Below are 17,776 nucleotides of genomic sequence, written 5' to 3' on the forward strand. Positions count from 1 at the left end.
TGGTGCTGCTCTGGCAGTGCCCTTTGGCCCATGACTCCTGTTGGTGGCGGTGCTGCAAAACATCATCTGGGAGGAAACAGAAAATAGCAACCCAAGGGTTAATCGTGGAATGGGATGGAAACAAAGTCATTCCTTTTGAAGTTCAAAATAAGCATGTGCCACTTTGAGAGGAAAGCAGCTCTAAAAGAGGAAAGCTCACAGCATGAGCTCATCCCTCCAGGCAGGGTGACAGGGAGATCACCTCCAAGGTGTGGCAGGGCAAAGCATCCTCCTCCTCCTCATAATCACTGCAGGTTTGTAACCAGAAGATGTGATGGCTGATTTTCAGTGGATACTGAAGGGGACCACAGGCAGTTCCAGCTGCATGGACAATGAGTGTTTGGTGTAATTTGTGTTATTATCTACCTTGCTACAGCCTGAGGACAGAATCCCTTTGCTCCTGCTCGGGGATCAGAGCCTGGGGGCCCGGGCTGCCATTGACAGAGACCATGGAGGGACCTGCCCATCACCGTGTTCTCCTCCACACCCTGACCGCCTCCAACCTCGCAGCTACGGCAGCCCTGCTGCCACCAGCTGCTGGGAGGGCAGGAAGGAGACATCACCCATGGGCTGGAGCAAGAGACAAGGGCTGTGGGAAGGCAGAGGTGACATCCTCACTCGGAAGCCAGAAGGAGTACAAAGCAGGGCAGACACCACTCGGTTAAGAGGATTAACGAGGCGGTTTACATCCAGGAGAGGCAGGGAGGTGGGCAGGTCACCTGCAAGGCTGATAGATCATCGAGGGCTGCTCGAGTACGAGCCAACTCTGCAGGGAAACTAAGGACTTGCTTGCAGGGGATCAGGGGGGAAGAGGTTTCCACACCGCAGCTTCTCTTCAGACGGGATCACGCTGCTGCTCATTAAAGCACTAGTAAAAAAAAAATTGCTTTTGGAGCAAACCACGGGTGGGAAGAAGCCGATGGGAGCTCAGTCACCAGTCACCAGCAAATAGAGGTTGCACTGGGGGTGACGAAAACCCAAACCTCCACGGCAGCAGTGACCAGGGAGACCGGGCACAGCACCGCAGCTCAGGTCACCCACCCCCTGACACCGGGATTAACCAACACCGGCCACACGCTCGGACTTTATTGAAACAAATCGGCCGTATACGAAGAGCGGGGAGACTCCCCTAAAACACGTAAGTGGTTCTGTGAGGGGGGTACAGGACACCGCAGAGACTCGTGTGAGCACCAGCAACAGAACGATCCCTTACGGCGGACGGGGGGCACTAGGACCTGGAAGAACCCCAGCGCTCGTCTATAGAGCCTCTCGGCCCCGCCCCTACCGAACACCCTATCAAGACCCACTCTGGAGTTGAATGGCAGCTCATTCACCAATCAGATGCAGCAAGAGGCGGGTCTCTCCTCGTAGCCTGCGCCATTGCCGCTCGCCCAATCCGCTCCCGGCTCTCCCTGAGTGACAACTCATCCTCCAATCAGTGCCCGCCTCCGCTTCCCGGCAGCGTTCCGCCAATGACCGCGCGCTCCCCTGGCCCCGCCCCGCCCTCCTGTACCCCGCGGGGCCAACGAGAGGGCGGCGCGGGAGGAGCGTGGCCAGGGATTGGCGGGTCGTGCGCGGGGGGCGGGGCCGGCGGCGGCGGGCTGGGGGCGGCGGGCGCGGGCCGAGCGCGGGCAGCGGGGCCGGACCCGGGGCCGGAGCCGCCGCCGGGCCCATGGAGCTGGAGAACATCGTCGCCAACACCGTCCTGCTCAAGGCCCGCGAAGGTGAGCGCCGGCGACGCCGGGGGCCGGCGTGGCGGCAGGCCCGGGCTGTGGCCGTGCGGTGCCGCCCCCTCCGGGGATCGGCCCTGGCGGTCTCTCCCGTTGCATCGCGGCTTTGGAGGGGAGCGGGGAGGTGCGGCGCGGGCTGGTAACGGAGGTAACGGTCGCCACTGGGCATTCGGCTCCCTCTGTCCGCCGCGGGGATTGCCTGGCGCCCGGTGCTGAGCCTCTTCCGGGGGTGCCGAGCCACCTCCAGGGGTGCTGAGCTCCCTCCCAGGGGTGCTGAGCCTCCATATAGGGGTGCTGAGCTCCTTCTGGGGTGTCGATCTCCCTCCCAGGGGTGCTGAGCCTCTTTTGGGGTGTTGATCTCCCTCCCAGGGGTGCTGAGCTCCTTCTGGGGTGCTGAGCTCCTTCTGGGGTTGCTGAGCTCCTTCTGGGGGTGCTGAGGCACCTCCAGAGGTGCTGAGCTCCCTTCCAGGGGTGCTGAACCTCCATCTGGGGGTGCTGAACTCCCTCCCGGGGGTGCTGAGCCCCTCCCGGGGGTGCTGAGCCCCTCCCAGGGGTGCTGAGCTCCTTCTGGGGGTGCTGAATCCCCATCTGGGGGTGCTGAGCTCCCTCTCGGGCTGCCCTGCTGCCTCTCCCTGTTCAAACCTCCCTATCTGCACCCTCGCCATGCCCCTTCCAGGGGCTGCTCCTGCCCCTCTGGTGCAGGGGGAGAGACGGCTTTGAGTGTTGGAGGAGGAAAAAAAAAATAAATGTTGATGTCAGGCTTATAAAAGTGCTGCTTCCCACACACGGGCCGGTCCCGAAACTGCGGTGGGGAGCCCCGCCCGTCCACCACCCTCACACCGGGCCTGGCCCTGGTTCTTCTGGGCTCCCAGAGCTCTCCCACGGCTCCAGGGGTCACGGCTGGATCCCAGAGCTCCAGCAGCAGGGCTGTCCTGAAGGCACAGGGGAGCTGCGTGGAGGAGCCTCAGGAGGGGATGGGAAGTGTCACACAGGACCCTGGTCCTGTGCAGAGATCTGCCTCAGCCAGGCCTCGAGGAGTTCATTAGATCACAGTGGTGGGGAAGTGCAGTCGCCCCCTGGCCAGACTGAGCCATCCTGGAGCCTGGGAGACCCACTGAAATCCAGTTAGAGGGCTTTGGAGATTAGATTTGGTGGGAGCAAAGAGCAGCAAAATTAAATTTGCATGGGCAGGAGCATTTCTGAGCTGCTTGAAAACCAGGCTCAGTGTAAGTACTTGTTGCACAGTGATCATGACGTTCAGGTTTATGGTGGCAAGGTTTGGTTCAAAACTAAACAGCAGCATTTGTGACCTCCAGACACAAGGCCCAGCTCCACACGGAGTGACCTGGAGACTGGCTCCTGTTTTACCCTTGAAGAACAGAGTTTGGGCGCTGATGCAGCGTGAGATGCCCGATGGTTGCTGTGGTCCCTCCTGGTGCCCCTCTGGTGCCTCTCCCTCAGCAGCAGTGGGCAGTTTGCAGGCAGAAACAACCCCTCATCATGCTCTGCCCAGCAGTTCCTGGGCTGTGAGAGCTGTAGGTGGCCATGCTGCCTGTCCATGGCCCTCCCACCTGTGGCTGGGTGGCCGTGGTGGCCACTGGGGTGATCTCTGACAGCCTCCGTAACAGGACACAGACACTTTGCTGGCCAGATCTGACAGCACTGGGTTCTCTGCTCCATCCCAGCCTTTTTGGAGCCTCCTAGTCTGGTGTGGGAGTGCAGGGCTGAGTTGTGACATGCTGGGGGGCTGCTGACAACCATCTTCAGTTGCTGCCACAGCATGACCATGCCTTATGTTTGGTTTGGCCCAGGGGAGGTTAAAGATCCTTCCCCCTTGTCACCCTTGCCCTCTGTCAGAGGGACAACAGACCAGCTCTCATCCATCACCAAGCCCTGGAGCTCCCTCGTGGTGAGCTCTGGGTGGAGGCAGCCCTTGCCCCATCCCCAGAACGGGGGTGCTGGGAGATTGGGGTGCAGGAGCCCAGTTCCCTGCTGAGCTGTTGGTTGGGAGGGCGGGGGAGAACCGTGCGTGAAGGACGCTGGAGCCTCCTTTCAAAGCAAACAACTCAAGGAAATGCAACCTCCAGGTGCTGTGGGGCTCTGCTCTGCCTTTCCTTGAGCTCTCTTGGGGTGAGAGTGGCCTGTCCTCCCCTGCCCTCGTTCCGCTGTCCCCATCCGCTCCATTGTCGCAGGCTGGGGCTGACAAGAAGGTGTCTGCGCCGCTGGTTTCTTCCAGCCCTGCTTACCCTTGAGTCACTTCCTTCCTGAGTTTGTACAATCGTGCAGCCCAGCTGCTGGTGCGGGGCAGATGCAGCGCACGGTGTGCCAGGGGCCTGGACCTGGGGCTGGCCTCACTCCAGGCTGGCCAGGATGGCCCCATCCCACCTGCCTGTCCATCCAGGGCCTCCTGCGGCACAGGGAGCTGGATGCCAGGGGACTGTGTCTAGGGTTTGGGGCTGAATTGCCCCACTCCTTCTGCAGTGGAGGAAAGTGTTATGAAAGTGTTTCTCAAGAGCAAATAAATTATGTTCAACCCCCTCCACAATTTCAGAAAGCCCGGCCTTCGGCCCAACTCTTGTTGCCCGACCACTTTGGCAGGGTGGTTTAATGTTTTTCCAAAGGGAAGTGGGAAATTGAGTGTGTGTTGGCACTGGGACAAGGGGGAAAGCAATCCCTGGAGATTGGCTGATCCCAGCAATCAGTATTTCAGTATTTAATGATTGCTCTGATGTAAATTTTTTGGTCTATCTAGAAACTTTCCCACCCCATCCTACAGCACTGGGTATTTACTCCAGCAACTGAAGCTGGAATAATACCTGGTTCTTGGATCTGGATTTTCTGAGGCTGGCTTATCTCTGGAGAAAGGTGGGAGTGTCCCCACTTCACAGGTGGGAAACTGAAGTGATGAGCCCCAGGCAATCCATCGAGTTGTCTGGAGCCAGGATTAGAGCAGGAATTCCTGTCTCCCAGCTTCATGTCCTCCCTCTAAGAGCCCCTCCCTGGAGTAAGCAATCAGTCTGGAATGAGTAGGTGGCATGAACATCATTATTGCAGCAGGAAGAGCTTCACACCAAGCAAGGCATGGCCTGGAGAAGTGATCAGTTATGCAAAGGTGCTGAGGACAGGCCTGGGAGCCAAGAACTCCAGTGCAGGCACAGAGTAACCTGTGGCTGTGGGTACTCCTGCCCCTGCTGTGGTTCTCCCATCGTGAAAGGTCTTCATGTTGTTGATCAGAGGTTGGTCTGCCCATTTCCTCTGGCAATTGAGGTTCCAACACTCTTGTCCCACTAGGATACAGTGGTACCACTTTGGTCTTGTTTTCCTTGCCCAGCCAGAGGGAGGCTCCTTTCCTGGCATGGTGAGGCTGCGGTGGGACACCCTTGCTTCCTAAGTCATGGTGTGATTTTGTGTGCTCCCCAGGTGGTGGAGGAAACCGGAAAGGCAAGAGCAAGAAATGGCGCCAGATGCTGCAGTTCCCCCACATCAGCCTCTGCGAGGATCTCCGGCAAACCCTCGGTGAGACACCGGCACCGGTGGGCGAGTGGGTGTGTGGGTGTTGTGCACCCCTGATTGAGACCCAGGAATGTGAGGGACCTGTAACGGGGCAAATCCCAGCCAAGATTGCTTGGAGCTCAGGGTGTAGGGAAGAAATGACAGGTAGGTAAGTCACAGCTGTGTGGTGCTTGCTGGATAGTGCCTGATGATGTACCCACACACGCCCAAGATTGTGATGAGCTTCACTAGAGATACATCACCTCTGTGCAAACAGACTGCTTGGTGCTGCAGAGTTTTGGGGTGTCCCCCTGGGATGCCTTTGCATAAATAACAAAGGTCCTGCTACCATCCTCTGTTCTTCCTGGCTGGATTCAGCTCTGCTCCATAGACCTCAGCTTCTAACACTGGTGCAGCAGCTCTTCTCAGGCAAAACTGGGTTCTTGCTGTGGGTGAGAACTGTAGAACTGGGCAGGGCTCAGCCTATCATTTTCATACTGCACTTTGTACTCTTCATGGTTTTAATGTTGTTTGTGCAGCAGGCTTGGTCCTGAGATCCTGTGAAATTGTTTTGGGGCATGGAAGGTGGGAATGCTCTGCTTCCTGGGAACAGGAGAACTTGTTTAAGTTTTTAGTCCAGATTCAGCTGCCAACTGGAGAGTGGCACAACACTGGCCCTGTTTCTGAACAAGTGTCACTGAACTGAATGGGTTTGGATTCCCAGTTCTGCCCTGCCCAGGTTTTCCAAGTCCTGGTAGCCCCAAGAAGAAGGATGCCTCCATTTAGGGGCACATAGGACTGTAGTACTTGGAGTCACTCAACCTTCCTCATTTACACTGTAACCTCAAGCTCACAGCAGCCCAGTGCGGGCTGTGTACCACCTCCCTCTGCCACACCCCACAGGACCAGATTCACAGCCGGGTGTAGCTGTATGGAGACTCCCACCTTGGATTTGCTGCTGGCTGCCTCTCTGGAGCAAGGTCTGAGAGCTGAACATGGCTCTCCTTACACCTCTCATCTTGACCCCAAACCCCACCTGCCTCTTTGACTTGTGTGCACTCAGCAGAGCTTTTCCTGAGCTTTTATCCATCCTCTGCCTGCAGCCACCCTTCCCGTGCCTGTCATGACATGTTTTCCAGCACTGAACTTTACCTGTTTGCCAGCAGTGAGTGCTGGTGGTCTCTGTCTCTGCTGTCCTGCTGTCTGAGACAGTGACCTTGTGAAGATTTGGGAAGTGAGTCCTTCCCGGCCTCTGGCTGTCACCACCCGTGTCTCAGTTCCCCTTGGAGAGGCACGTGAGAAGTGCTCTGACCCAGGTGGCAGCTGTTTTGCTTGGTTTTCCCATGGGAGAGATGCCCCTGTTCCTCATGCTTAGGCACTTTTTGGCCAAGGTTGTATTTCTTTTCACCTCACACCCTGCTAGAAAGGCATTTCTTTCCTATTCCAGAGTCTTGGCAGGACTGTGGGCATGGTGGGCTGGTTGCCCACTGCAGAATTAAGTTTTTTGTGCCCTGACCACAAGGAGTAACCTCTTGTGAGCCTGGGCAGCAACCAGGGCAGCCGAAAGCTTCTGATCTCACCGACAGCAAACTCTGGTCCTCCCCAGCTGAAGGGAACTCCTTCCCCTGCAGACACAAGGAAACCAGCTGGTGCGGCGGAGCTGGCGAGGCGACCTCCTCCCCCACCACAGCCCGCCCAGCTCTGCATTGCCCTGCACCCTCAGGAAGCTGCAGCTTCCTCGGGAGAAACTGCTGCATGGGGAGGGAAAGGCTGGGAGTACCCAGCGCTGGGATCCTCTGGATGGCTGCACATCTGCACCCCAGGCAGCCCACAGCCATCAGTGGCAGTAGCTGTCACAGAAATGTGTTCTGGCCCACGGTCAGACAACACCTTGTGAGTGGAAGGGGAGGAAGAAAGCAGAGAACTGGAAATGCTCTGGATAGTCGAAAGGGTTTGTGCCTGGTCTGCCAGACTTCAGAGAGAAATAGGAGGAATCCTCAAGCTCTGGAGGGCAGTAGGAGTTGATGGACAAGCAAGCAGCTGTCCCATGGAGTGGGGATGTCTGATTGCTGTGTGCCCATCAACAGGACATCTGTGGGGATGGTGCCTTCCATTTTGATGCTGCTGCTTCCATCAGGGCCTTTGGGAATATTAGTGCTTTGTAAGAGTCATCAGAGCAAGTCCTGGCCTGGAAGAGCTGCCTTGGAATAACCTTGGTGTGTTCCTTGTGTTCCAAGGAAAGTTGTGTGTCTGGAGTAGTCAGTTGATCTCTATGGAGACAGGAGAAAAGAGCCTCCAGGCAAGCAGGAGATCCTGCTAGATCCTTGCTAGAAACAAGAGGGGCAGGTTGAACAGAACAGCAGGTCAATCCTCTTCCAGGGAAGAGGGTCTTCCGTAGGGGAATGTAAAACCTCAGTAACATCCCTTGTCCCACTTGGTACATTTCACTCTCCTAGGAGTCTCAGGGTGGTGGGACCTGTCAGATCACAATTCCCCCACCACTACCTGGCTGGGGTGATGGGCTGGGACTGCTTCTTTGGGATTTGGCAGTGAGTGATCTCCACATTTGCAGAGCGGGACTACCACAGCCTGTGCGAGAAGCAGCCCATTGGGAAAATGCTCTTCCGGCAGTTCTGCGAGACGCGTCCGGAGCTGTCCCGCTGCGTCAAGTTCCTGGATGCTGTGGTAAGAGCAAAACTCTTCATTGGAGGAGGCAGGGATGTTCTTGGCACCCTGGGCATGAGCTGGTTGGCCCTGGATGCTCCAGCAGTTGCCAGATACTTCTGGGCACATAGGGTTTTCCTGGAGGAAAAACCTGTGTGTTGCTGTTTCTCCTAGAGAGGGCTGGGCCTTTGCTTAGGGAGCTGTTTGCTGGAGACCTGTTTTTTGAGGAAAGCATGGGAAGCCTTAGGCAGAGGGTGTTGTGGCTCCGCAGCTGTTGCCCAGTAGCAAGGTTGTGTTCCTGGCTGGACCTGCTGCTCACACTATTTGCTTTGTGCAGGCGGGGTACGAAGTGGCTCCAGATGAGAAGCGGAAGGAGTGCGGGCAGGACCTGATTGAAAAGTACTTGAAGCCAAACGTGAGTAAGAGGGTTGTGTTTGCTGCCTGCAAGGGTAGAGCAGTTGGAGAGGCAACAGCTATCATTGCCCATGTCCTGGCACAGCCAACATGCTGAGCCACCCCCACCACTTCCCAAGCCACCACACTGCTTTGCCCACTGCCCCTAAAGCAGATGGGCACCTGTGTGCTGTTCCTATGGGCTTCTTCCTGGCAGGACCCTTGGGCTCTCCTCCCTATGTCTAACTCCACCCCTTTGTCCCCAGAGTGAGGACCATGTGCCTGAAGTTCCCTCGCAGCTGGTGGATGCCTGTTGTGAGAGGCTGGAGCAGGAACCTTCCAAGGAGCTCTTCAAGGAATGCACTAAGTAAGTTGGAGGGCTGGGCCTGCCTGCAGGTCACAGATGGCACAGGGTTGATGCTGCAGCTGTCTTGCCTTGTCCTTCGTGGTCCCTTCCTCTGGGAGAGGGAGGCCTGGTGCTAAGGCTGGAGCCTGGGGAGTTTTGGGCAAGCAATTTGCAGCACAGCAACAGGAAAGCGAGCGCAAGGAACTTGTGCTTTGAGAGCCACAAGCTGCTACAGAAACCCATCATTCCTCTCAGCCTGCCATGGGTCTGAGTTGCCATTTGGGAAGACCCTGCTTCAGCATGAGGCAATGCTGTTGCCAGTGTTGTACCAGGGTCTCATAGGCTCCCGTTGAGCAGAGCTGATGACTGCAGTCCTGTGCCAGCTGTCCTCTCCTGCTGGCCACAGATGTGGCTGTTGTGGTTGAGTTAGACTGGCTGCTGCTGCAGGGGACTAAGGTCACCTCTGTTCCCATGGCAGAAGCACTGGCTGAGGTCCTGGCTCTGGTTGCAAAGCGGAAGCTGTTGGGTAAACCGGGCTTACGGCCTCCACCCCTCCCTGCACAGGAGCTGAGCATGTTGCCTAACTGAGTGCAGGGCTGTGGCAGCGTTAGCTCCGTGTGTGGTAACCAGTGTCATGTCTGAATGCAGAGCCTCCGGGCTGGGCCCTGCCTGCACTTGGCAAACTCTGAAAGGGGAGAGCCCATCCGCTTCTCCTTGATGCATGTCTCCAGTCTAGACACTGTGTCTAAGGCTCCTCACTCTGCTGCACAGCCCTGGCACAGCTCTCCAAGGCAGTTAGCTCTCTCCAGCAGGATCCCCTGTGGCCTTTTGTGCTGGATATTCATCTGACGGTGAACAACTCAGTGCCTGGTGCTGAATGTTGCTACCAGCTGATTACAGCCTGTGTGTGCAATTGCCCTGTGAGCAGAGGGGCAATTGCAGAACCCCATTGTCCCCCTTTGTCCCACAGCCCTGGCTGGTGTCAGAAGGCCACAATTAGCAGTGCCAGCCCAGTCCCAGGGTGCTGTGTTTGTTACAGTGGTACCTCCAACGCGCCTTCCTTTTGCGTCAGGCTGAGCATGGAGGGGGGGCTTTCTGGGTTGGGGCTATGTGGGTGAATTTAGCACCAGGCTGGGTGAGGGGATGCCAAAGTAAACAGGCTTTTGGGGCTGTTCACCTCCTCTTTCCTTGGGCCGCTGGCTTTTCCCATGGCTGTGATCAGCTCTCAGGAACCATGCTGGCTCTGCTCTCTCCTAGGCTTATCCACGACTACCTGAGCGTGGCTCCCTTTGCCGACTACCTCGACAGCTTGTACTTCAACCGCTTCCTACAGTGGAAATGGCTGGAACGGTAACACTCCCTGCTTTGGGAAACTTGCACCCTCCTCACATAGGCTGCCTGAGGGGTCCCTTGGGCTCCTTCCCATGCTGGACCCTGGCAGGAGCCAAGGGCCTGGCCTTTGCTGTCCTTCAGGGACATGTACCGTGAGCAGCCCCAGCGTTGCTTGCCTCACAGGGAAGCAAGGTCTGCTTGTGCGGGGGGTTGGGGTTTGGGGTGAGCCACAGTCTCTCAGGCCAGAGTGTGGGGGCAGTTTGGGCTTCAGCCCCTGCTCTCTCCCAGCTCCCATCTCACTCTGGTTTCCTTTCCCTCACAGGCAGCCAGTGACCAAAAACACTTTCCGCCAGTACCGTGTGCTGGGTAAGGGCGGTTTTGGCGAGGTGAGTGACCACCATTTCCTTTCCATTCAGGGTACCAGGCAGCCACTTTGCCTGCTGTCAGAGGCAGACCTGGCTTGGCCATCAGGGTGCCATAGGCTGCTCCAGCACCTGCCTGGGTGGGCTGTGGGGGCTCTGTGCTGGGTACTGCTGTGTTCTGGGCATTGTGTGACCTGTCAGTTCCCCTCCAAGAGGGGAGTAGTTCACCTCTCACCAGATGCTGGAGGTGTGGGAGGAGTTGTGCGGGGTAGGTAGCACGAGCCCTGTGGTGCTTGCTGCTGCCTGAACAGGGTCAGATCTGCTCCCCACGTCTTGACAGGGGGAACTGCACTCCTGAAAACTGTCACTATCAGGCCTCCTCCTGTTTCTGGAGTGGACTTCTGTCTTCCCAGACACCAGGTGTTAGAGGCATCAAAGCTCTCTGCTGCTTCTCTGTGACATCTGGAGCTGTCACTGCTCCCTGTGTCCTTGCTTTGAATGGGCTTCTCGCTAACCTCAGTGAGGGGCAGGGATAGGAGCATCTTTGCCTTCCTGTGCCTCTTCTTGAGAGCAGAACCTAGACTCCCACCTTGGAAATGGTAACAGGAGGGTACTGAGCCTTGTCCCCCCTCCAGGTTTGTGCCTGCCAAGTGCGTGCCACAGGAAAGATGTATGCCTGCAAGAAACTGGAGAAGAAACGGATCAAAAAGAGGAAAGGAGAAGCCATGGCCCTGAATGAAAAACAGATCCTGGAAAAAGTGAACAGTAGGTTTGTAGTAAGTACATAGGAATTGCTCTCCCTTTGCTGCAGTAGTTGATTTTTCCTCCAACCGGCTGGCCTGGCACCTTTGTGCTCCTCACCCAGTGTGGAGAGGCAGGAGCAGGCCCTGCCTGGTGGCTGCAGGTCTCTCACAAGGCTGCAGTCTGGCAGGACCTCCTACTGCCTCCACAACGTGCTATAAATGCTCCCAAAGTCAGCCCCAAACACCCATCTGGTGTGACAGGTGCCTTTGTGACCTCTGAGGCACAATAAAACAGTGCTGTTTCTCCAGAGAGCGGGGTGGGCAGAAACTCAGCCCTGAGCTGTGTGGTAGAGAGCTCTACCTGGATGCACTGAGGTGTGAACAGCCTGAACCTCCCTTTGCGGAGGGTTCATCAGACACTGCCCTGGCGTTGCTGTTCAGTGCTGCCTGCCCCTGGAGGGGAGCAGCTCTGGCTCAGGGAGATAGTGTCCTCCCTGTCTGAGGAACACCAGGGGTGTGCTGGGACTGCTGGGCACTGCCATGTCCTCCCTGGGTTTGCACAGTTCCTCCTCTGCTGGCAAAGGCCCAGTCCTGAGCCTGTGAGTGGCTGCTTGGGTGGCAAAGTACCCATGGGAGTATGGGCACCTCCCTCTTCCAGCTGTGTCTTCTAACAGCCTTTCTGCCCTGAATTGCAGGTGAGCTTAGCCTATGCATATGAAACTAAAGATGCTCTCTGCCTAGTGCTGACCCTCATGAATGGAGGGGACCTCAAGTTCCATATCTACCACATGGGAGAGGCTGGCTTCGAGGAGCCCCGGGCAGCTTTCTATGCTGCTGAGATCTGCTGTGGCCTCGAGGACTTGCACCAGGAGAGGATAGTGTACAGGTGTGTATTCTCTGGTCCCTGCTGGGAGAGCTTGTAGGGGCTGTAGAAGCAAGAGGGTTTCCTGCTGCTCTTACCAGCCCAGCTGGATCTGTCTGCTCAAGAAAATAAGCTCAGGCTTGAAAGCAGCACAGAGCTGAGTGAGAGGAATTGGGAACAGAAAGCTGATCTCGTGGGAGACAGGGAGAGCTTAGCTTGGCTTCCCTGTGCTGGTAAATGATCGCCAAGAACAGGATGTGATCATGCTGTGAATGCCTCAGGGCAGGCACTGAACTCCCCAGCAGTATTGACACTAGAACAAAGGAGGGTAGGCTGCCCCAGTGGCTCAAGAGCTGGGCAGGAGGGAGAACAAGCTGATGGACTGTATTGACTGTACTCAACTGGGTTGTGTGATGCAGTGTTAGGATAGCATGGCTAAACACTGACCAGGGAGCCCCTTCTGGTCCTACCCTGTGCCTTGCCCTAGGGCAGGATAAGCAGAGAAGCCTCTGCTCCTTCTCTCTTGCATGGGTTGCCCTGTAGTGAGTTCTGCACCTGCAAAGAGGGAATCATCCTCAGGCTCACTGCTGCCTCGCAGAGCAAGGTTGTCATGAACATAACATGAAGGTTGTCATGTGTCGCCTCTGCCCAGGAGGGGAGAACTTGCAGGGCCAGCTCTGGGGCAGAAGGTGAGGGGAAGGTTATCTTTGTGCCCAAGGCAGGGGCATTGGATCCCACTGCTGCTTATCTGGGACTTGCTGAACTGTGGCTGTTGCCTGTGTCCTTTGCTTTGACAACAGGCTTCTTGCTAATCGAGTCCCTTCCCTCCTAGGGACCTGAAGCCAGAGAACATATTACTGGATGACCACGGTGAGTGCAGGGTCAAGAGAAGCCCTGGGCCTGATTTCTTTCTTCCTCTTCTTGAACCAGGGTTATCCTGTGTTCTTGGCAGCTTCAAACATTGCCCCCTGACCTTGTCCTGTTAACTTGCCCCTTCCTCTGTGCAGGTCACATCCGTATCTCAGACCTGGGACTAGCTGTGCATGTGCCAGAGGGCCAAACAATCAAGGGCCGGGTGGGGACAGTTGGTTACATGGGTAAGTGACCCTGGTTTAATCCAAAAGTGGCCTCTGACTGCACACAGTCCCTCCCTACCCTCACACATCCCTGACCCTGCTCCCATGTAGCTCCAGAGGTGGTGAAGAACGAGCGCTACACGTTCAGCCCGGACTGGTGGGCTCTGGGCTGCCTGGTGTACGAGATGATCGAGGGACAGTCCCCCTTCCAGCAGCGCAAGAAGAAGATCAAGCGGGAGGAGGTGGAGCGGTTGGTGAAGGAAGTGCAGGAGGAGTACTCGGAGAAGTTCTCGCCCTGCGCCCGCTCCCTCTGCACCATGGTACGAGTGTGTGCATCCCAGTCCTCCTTGTACACAGCAGAACATCCTGGCTGCTCCCTGCAGCAGTGACAGCCAGGTTCCCTTGTCTCTGATAAGGCAGGACAGGAGGGTCCAGAGTGCCTTAATTGCTTGCTCTCCCAGCTGCCTGAGAGGCCTGTGCTGTCCCCCTAGAGACTTACTGCAGGAACGCAGGGCTGCTCCTGCATGGAATGCTCTTCACCCAGGACACTGGTTTACTTTGTGTTGCAGCTCCTGTGCAAAGACCCTCTGGAACGCCTGGGGTGCCGAGGAGCTGGGGCCAAGGAAGTGAAGGAACACCCTCTCTTCAAGCACCTCAACTTCAGGAGGCTGGAAGCAGGCATGCTGGACCCTCCCTTCAAGCCCGATGTAAGTGCCTGTCTCTATCCCGACCTTTTCAGTCACTGGTTCTGTCAAGGGAAGTGGGAGCACTGGCATGGCTCACCTAAGGAGATGAGGCCCATCCTTTCCCTCTTGTTTCTGGAGCCTGGCAAAAGGGGGTCCAGCATGCTCAGGGCTGCAGGGAGAAGGGGCTTGGACTTGGCCACGAGCCACAGTTATTGGAGGTGGTGATGTCAAGGTGAAGCCTGGCATTAGAGCAATCTTTGTGCTGTTTAGCCCCAAGCCATCTACTGCAAGGATGTTCTGGACATCGAGCAATTCTCCACAGTGAAAGGAGTGGAGCTGGAGCCCACAGACAATGACTTCTACCAGAAGTTTGCCACAGGAAGTGTGCCCATTCCTTGGCAGAACGAGGTAGGTCTTTGCTCCTGCTTGTGCCCACCACAGCCAAGTGCAGGGTCCTGCAAGGTCTGTGCTGTCCCTGCTGCTCTCACACTGTTGGGCCTTCAGTGATGGGCTCCGTGTAACAGTTGCTGCAGCTTTCTTTGCCCTCTTCCAGATGATCGAGACAGAGTGTTTTAAGGAGCTGAACGTCTTTAGCACAGACGGCACGGTGCCCCCAGACCTGGACTGGAAAGGGCAGCCTTCTCCACAGCCCAAAAAAGGGTTACTCCAGCGCTTGTTCAGCAGACAGGTAAGAATTTGCTCAGTGTTTCCATCCACAGCCAGTCCCTGAGCAGCACTGAGCCTGCTCCTGCATGTGCCAGGCAGGTCTGGCAAGAGAGGGCAGCAGGCGGAGTCTCCCTCAATTTTGGGTGGCTGGACCTCAGGGCTCTCAGGGGCACTCGTGCAAGGCTGCAGGGAGCCAACCCTCACCTGGCTGGCACTCCCCATGCTGGGGGAGTGAAAGGGGCTGGGAAAGAGTGTCCTGGCTAAATGTGCTGGAGTCACACAGGCAGAAGGATGTTGAAGGCATTAAAATAGTAAGTCATCTCTCTTCCTGCATGAATAATACCATCCCTGAACAAGGCATTGCTCTTGGAATGGGCTCCCCAGAGCGCTTCTGCCAGATCTTGAGCCAGGCAGAGAGCAGTTCTTTCAAGGGATGAGGAGAACAGAAATGTCTTGCAGCTGCTGTGGGCTTGCTTATCTGCCTGTCTCCTCTTCCTGGAACAGTGTTTGCCTTCTTTCCCAGCCTGGCAAAGCCTCTCAACAGCTGTGTGCAGCTGTGGGACTCCAGCATGGTTGGCTCTGGACCCACTCAGCCACCCGTTGCTGACTCCTGATGCCAAGCTCTGAGCTGTGCTTCATGGTTCAATGGGCTGCCCTAGCCAGAGCCAGCTCTGGGGATACCCGGCCTTTCCCAAGGCAGGAGGACCTGCCAGAGGATGGGCAGCTGCCTGTAGCAGGGGTTGAGCTGTGATTTCCCGCGTGTTTTCTCTTTCCAGAGGTGAGCAGTCACTCCTGGCTGCTCTGCTCAGGGAAATACCTGGTGGCCCGTGGACATGGCAAGATCTGGGAGAGAGGAGTGTTGTCCTTCAGTGTCCCCTTCCCCTGGCAGAGCACATTCTGCTTGTTGTTCTAACTGCCCCCTGAGCCACTAATCCCGCTTCCCTGCTCTTGCTGCCTTTGTGGGGAAGGCCTTGCCCTCAGCTTGAGCCAAAGCTGCCCCTGCACTGCAGCTGCTGGGAGCTTTGCTCCCAGGGGGCTGTGGGAAGTTTCCTTCACTCCTCTCTGGATGTCCGGGACACACAGAAAGGTTGAGAAACTGTGAAGGGTTTGGCATTGCCCCGTGCTCAGACTCCCATTTCAGCAAAAAGGGCTTCAGCTGCTTCCACAGCTGGCTGAGCCCTGAGCGGGGCTGAGCGCCTGTGCTGGCACTGAGCTGTCTCCGTGGGTGGCTGCAGTCCCCAGAGTCCAGCTTCCTCACAGCTTCTGAACTAGCCAGCTGTCTGCTCACCAGTCTGTCTGCCAGGGGCTGAACCCCCAGATGCAGCTGGACTGTTCCTCTGCAGTCTGGGGGATCTCCTCCAGTCCTTGTCTCCATGTAGCTCTCCCGCACACAGGCTATGGGGGGCCTGGCCCGTCCCTGCCAGAGGGCAGCTGTAGGCTGGGTTGTGTGACTGTGCTCACCCTCTGCTTGCTGTGCTCCTCTCTCCCTCCCTCCCTCCTCCCTCTCCTTGCCCTTTTGACTTCAGGACTGTTGTGGAAACTGTGGTGACAACGAGGAAGAGCCCACTCGGCTGTAGAGCACAGCTTGTTCTCCAGCCCCTGGGACCCCCTTGCCTCTCCGAGCGCCCAGCCTGAAGGACACGACTGCAGTGGCCCCACAAGGTGGATTTGTTTACAGCTTTACACGTCTGTATTTGAAGACTGTGAGGATGACTCCAAAACTGGCAGCAGCACATGGCTCAGGCTGAGATGCCTCTGTCCATGGGCAAGCCCTGAGACAAACCCGGACACTTCCAAATGTGCTGCTTGGGATGGTGCTGCTGCCGCTACCCTCCTGGGCCCAGGGTGGGAGGGAAGGATCATGCCAGTGTGGGCTAAGGCCAGGCTGGAGCAGCTCTGCTGACACATTCCACGGTGCCAAAGTGGCACCGCAGGTTTGATGTATATTTATATATGTCGGTCTGTACATATCACATGTCAGTTTTTAATCTATAGGTGGGGGCCTGCACTGCCCCCACCCTGTCACAGGCACAAATGTCCTCCTATGGGGGGAGTGACAGTCCCAGCTTTGTTCCAGGGAGTCCTGGGCAGAGGCCTTCTGTGCCTTGAGGTGTCTAAAGCATCTTTCCTGGACCTTTCTGGCCGTGCTGAGGCATCCCTGGCTCCAGCGGAGTCCATTGCTCAGCCCTGAGGCACAGGAAAGCACTGTGCCAAAGCATCTCCTGTTGTGTCCTGGCAGCAGTGTCACTGCCTCATCCTCGCTTCCCTGTCTTGCTGGATCTTGCTGCCTACTGCCTCCTTTCACACATGCTGCCGGCAAGCTGATCCCAAGCCCCTTTCCAGCCCGTCTCCTGGCACAGCAGGATGCAGCCACTCCTGCGGTACCTGCTGCTGCTGGGTCCAAAGGGTTGGTCTGATCCCTGGCATGCTGCAGGATGGTCCCAGCATGGTTCCACCAGCTCTGGACCTGCGCATGCCAGGGGTGCTGCCGTCTCGAGGCCCTGCTCGGTGTCGGAGGAGCAGACACATAAGGGACCCTGCTCTCGGGAAGCAAAGCTGTGGTAAAGGGAATGTCCCTTCCTTGGTTCATGTGGAGCTGCGACCCAAGAGTAAGTGGGCTGGGACCAGCTTACTGTGTGTCCCCAGGGGTCCTGGAGAGCCAGCACAGCTCCTGCACCCATGGGCAGGGTAGAGTGGAGGGGTTGGAGCCTTCCCTGGGGAGCAGCACGGGGCTCAGCCCACCTCCACTCTGCTTGTCCTGTCCGTTCTTGTACACACTTGTCCTAGCTGTGTCCTGAGCAATAACTCGTCCCTTCTCTGTGTGTGTGTGTGTGTGTGTGTGCACACGCGTGTGTGCGTGTGCTGCTGCCTCTGCTCTTTCTGAGCCAGGCCCCCCAGGGGGGCTGAGCACCTACTTGGACCTGTGGTATCATTTGCTTGCCTTGCACTAAAGTTGGAGAGTATTTAAATTTTTAACCTTTTGTTAAGTGTAAAGCTTCGCCGTACGTTGTGTTGCTCTCGTGTCACCGGGGGTCCTGCTCTAGGCCATATGGCATTGGTGGTTGTAAGGCGGGGAGCAGAGACCCCTATTTCTGGGCTGCTCATGCCCTGCAGGGAAGCAGGGGTTGCCCTGCAGGGCAAGGGCTCGTGCTGGTTGAACCCTGGGTGCCACAGGTGGCCATCAGTGGCTTCTGCTGCATGGTTTGGGTCATTGTGGGGGCATGACAGGTACAAGGCCTTGTACTGTTGGGATGCTCATGTCTGGTGTGGTCCCCTCTGGGAAGCTCAGCACAGCCCCTCCTGGGCTGTCACAGGTGTGCTGTGAGGCTGGGACAGAGTCCTGCTGCCCTCTGGTCACTGTGCATCGCTGCTTCGGGAGGCCACC

At 57.0% G+C, this 17,776-nt stretch overlaps 1 protein-coding gene across 2 annotated transcripts; it reads left to right on the forward strand.

Annotated features, from left to right (window-relative positions):
* The first annotated feature begins 1,615 nt into the window (after positions 1-1,615).
* Positions 1,616-17,367, forward strand: GRK6 (G protein-coupled receptor kinase 6). 2 transcript variants are annotated; one of them, XM_064671809.1, is made up of 16 exons: positions 1,616-1,763; positions 5,190-5,285; positions 7,834-7,946; positions 8,263-8,340; positions 8,585-8,685; positions 9,922-10,014; positions 10,319-10,382; positions 10,994-11,134; positions 11,797-11,987; positions 12,796-12,833; positions 12,971-13,060; positions 13,151-13,359; positions 13,609-13,746; positions 13,996-14,133; positions 14,279-14,413; positions 15,168-15,911. In XM_064671809.1, the coding sequence occupies exons 1-16, from the start codon at positions 1,712-1,714 to the stop codon at positions 15,171-15,173; spliced, it is 1,683 nt and encodes a 560-aa protein (XP_064527879.1). In that variant the 5' UTR covers positions 1,616-1,711; the 3' UTR covers positions 15,174-15,911. The 2 variants fall into 2 exon arrangements, with proteins under 2 accessions (XP_064527879.1, XP_064527878.1); XM_064671808.1 differs by lacking the exon at positions 15,168-15,911 and adding an exon at positions 15,918-17,367 and having other exon boundaries at positions 1,617-1,763.
* Positions 17,368-17,776: the final 409 nt, after the last annotated feature.

Source organism: Pseudopipra pipra, chromosome 15 (assembly GCF_036250125.1).
Source record: "Pseudopipra pipra isolate bDixPip1 chromosome 15, bDixPip1.hap1, whole genome shotgun sequence".
Taxonomy (NCBI): Eukaryota; Metazoa; Chordata; class Aves; order Passeriformes; family Pipridae; genus Pseudopipra; species Pseudopipra pipra.

What these genes read in the sequence shown, in the direction of transcription:
- GRK6 (XM_064671808.1), top strand. Translation starts at nt 1,712, where the DNA reads ATGGAGCTGGAGAACATCGTCGCCAACACCGTCCTGCTCAAGGCCCGC. An exon ending in TCAAGTTCCTGGATGCTGTG is followed by an intron (nt 7,947 to 8,262) that starts GTAAGAGCAAAA and finishes TGCTTTGTGCAG; the next exon opens with GCGGGGTACGAAGTGGCTCC. An exon ending in GTAAGGGCGGTTTTGGCGAG is followed by an intron (nt 10,383 to 10,993) that starts GTGAGTGACCAC and finishes TCCCCCCTCCAG; the next exon opens with GTTTGTGCCTGCCAAGTGCG.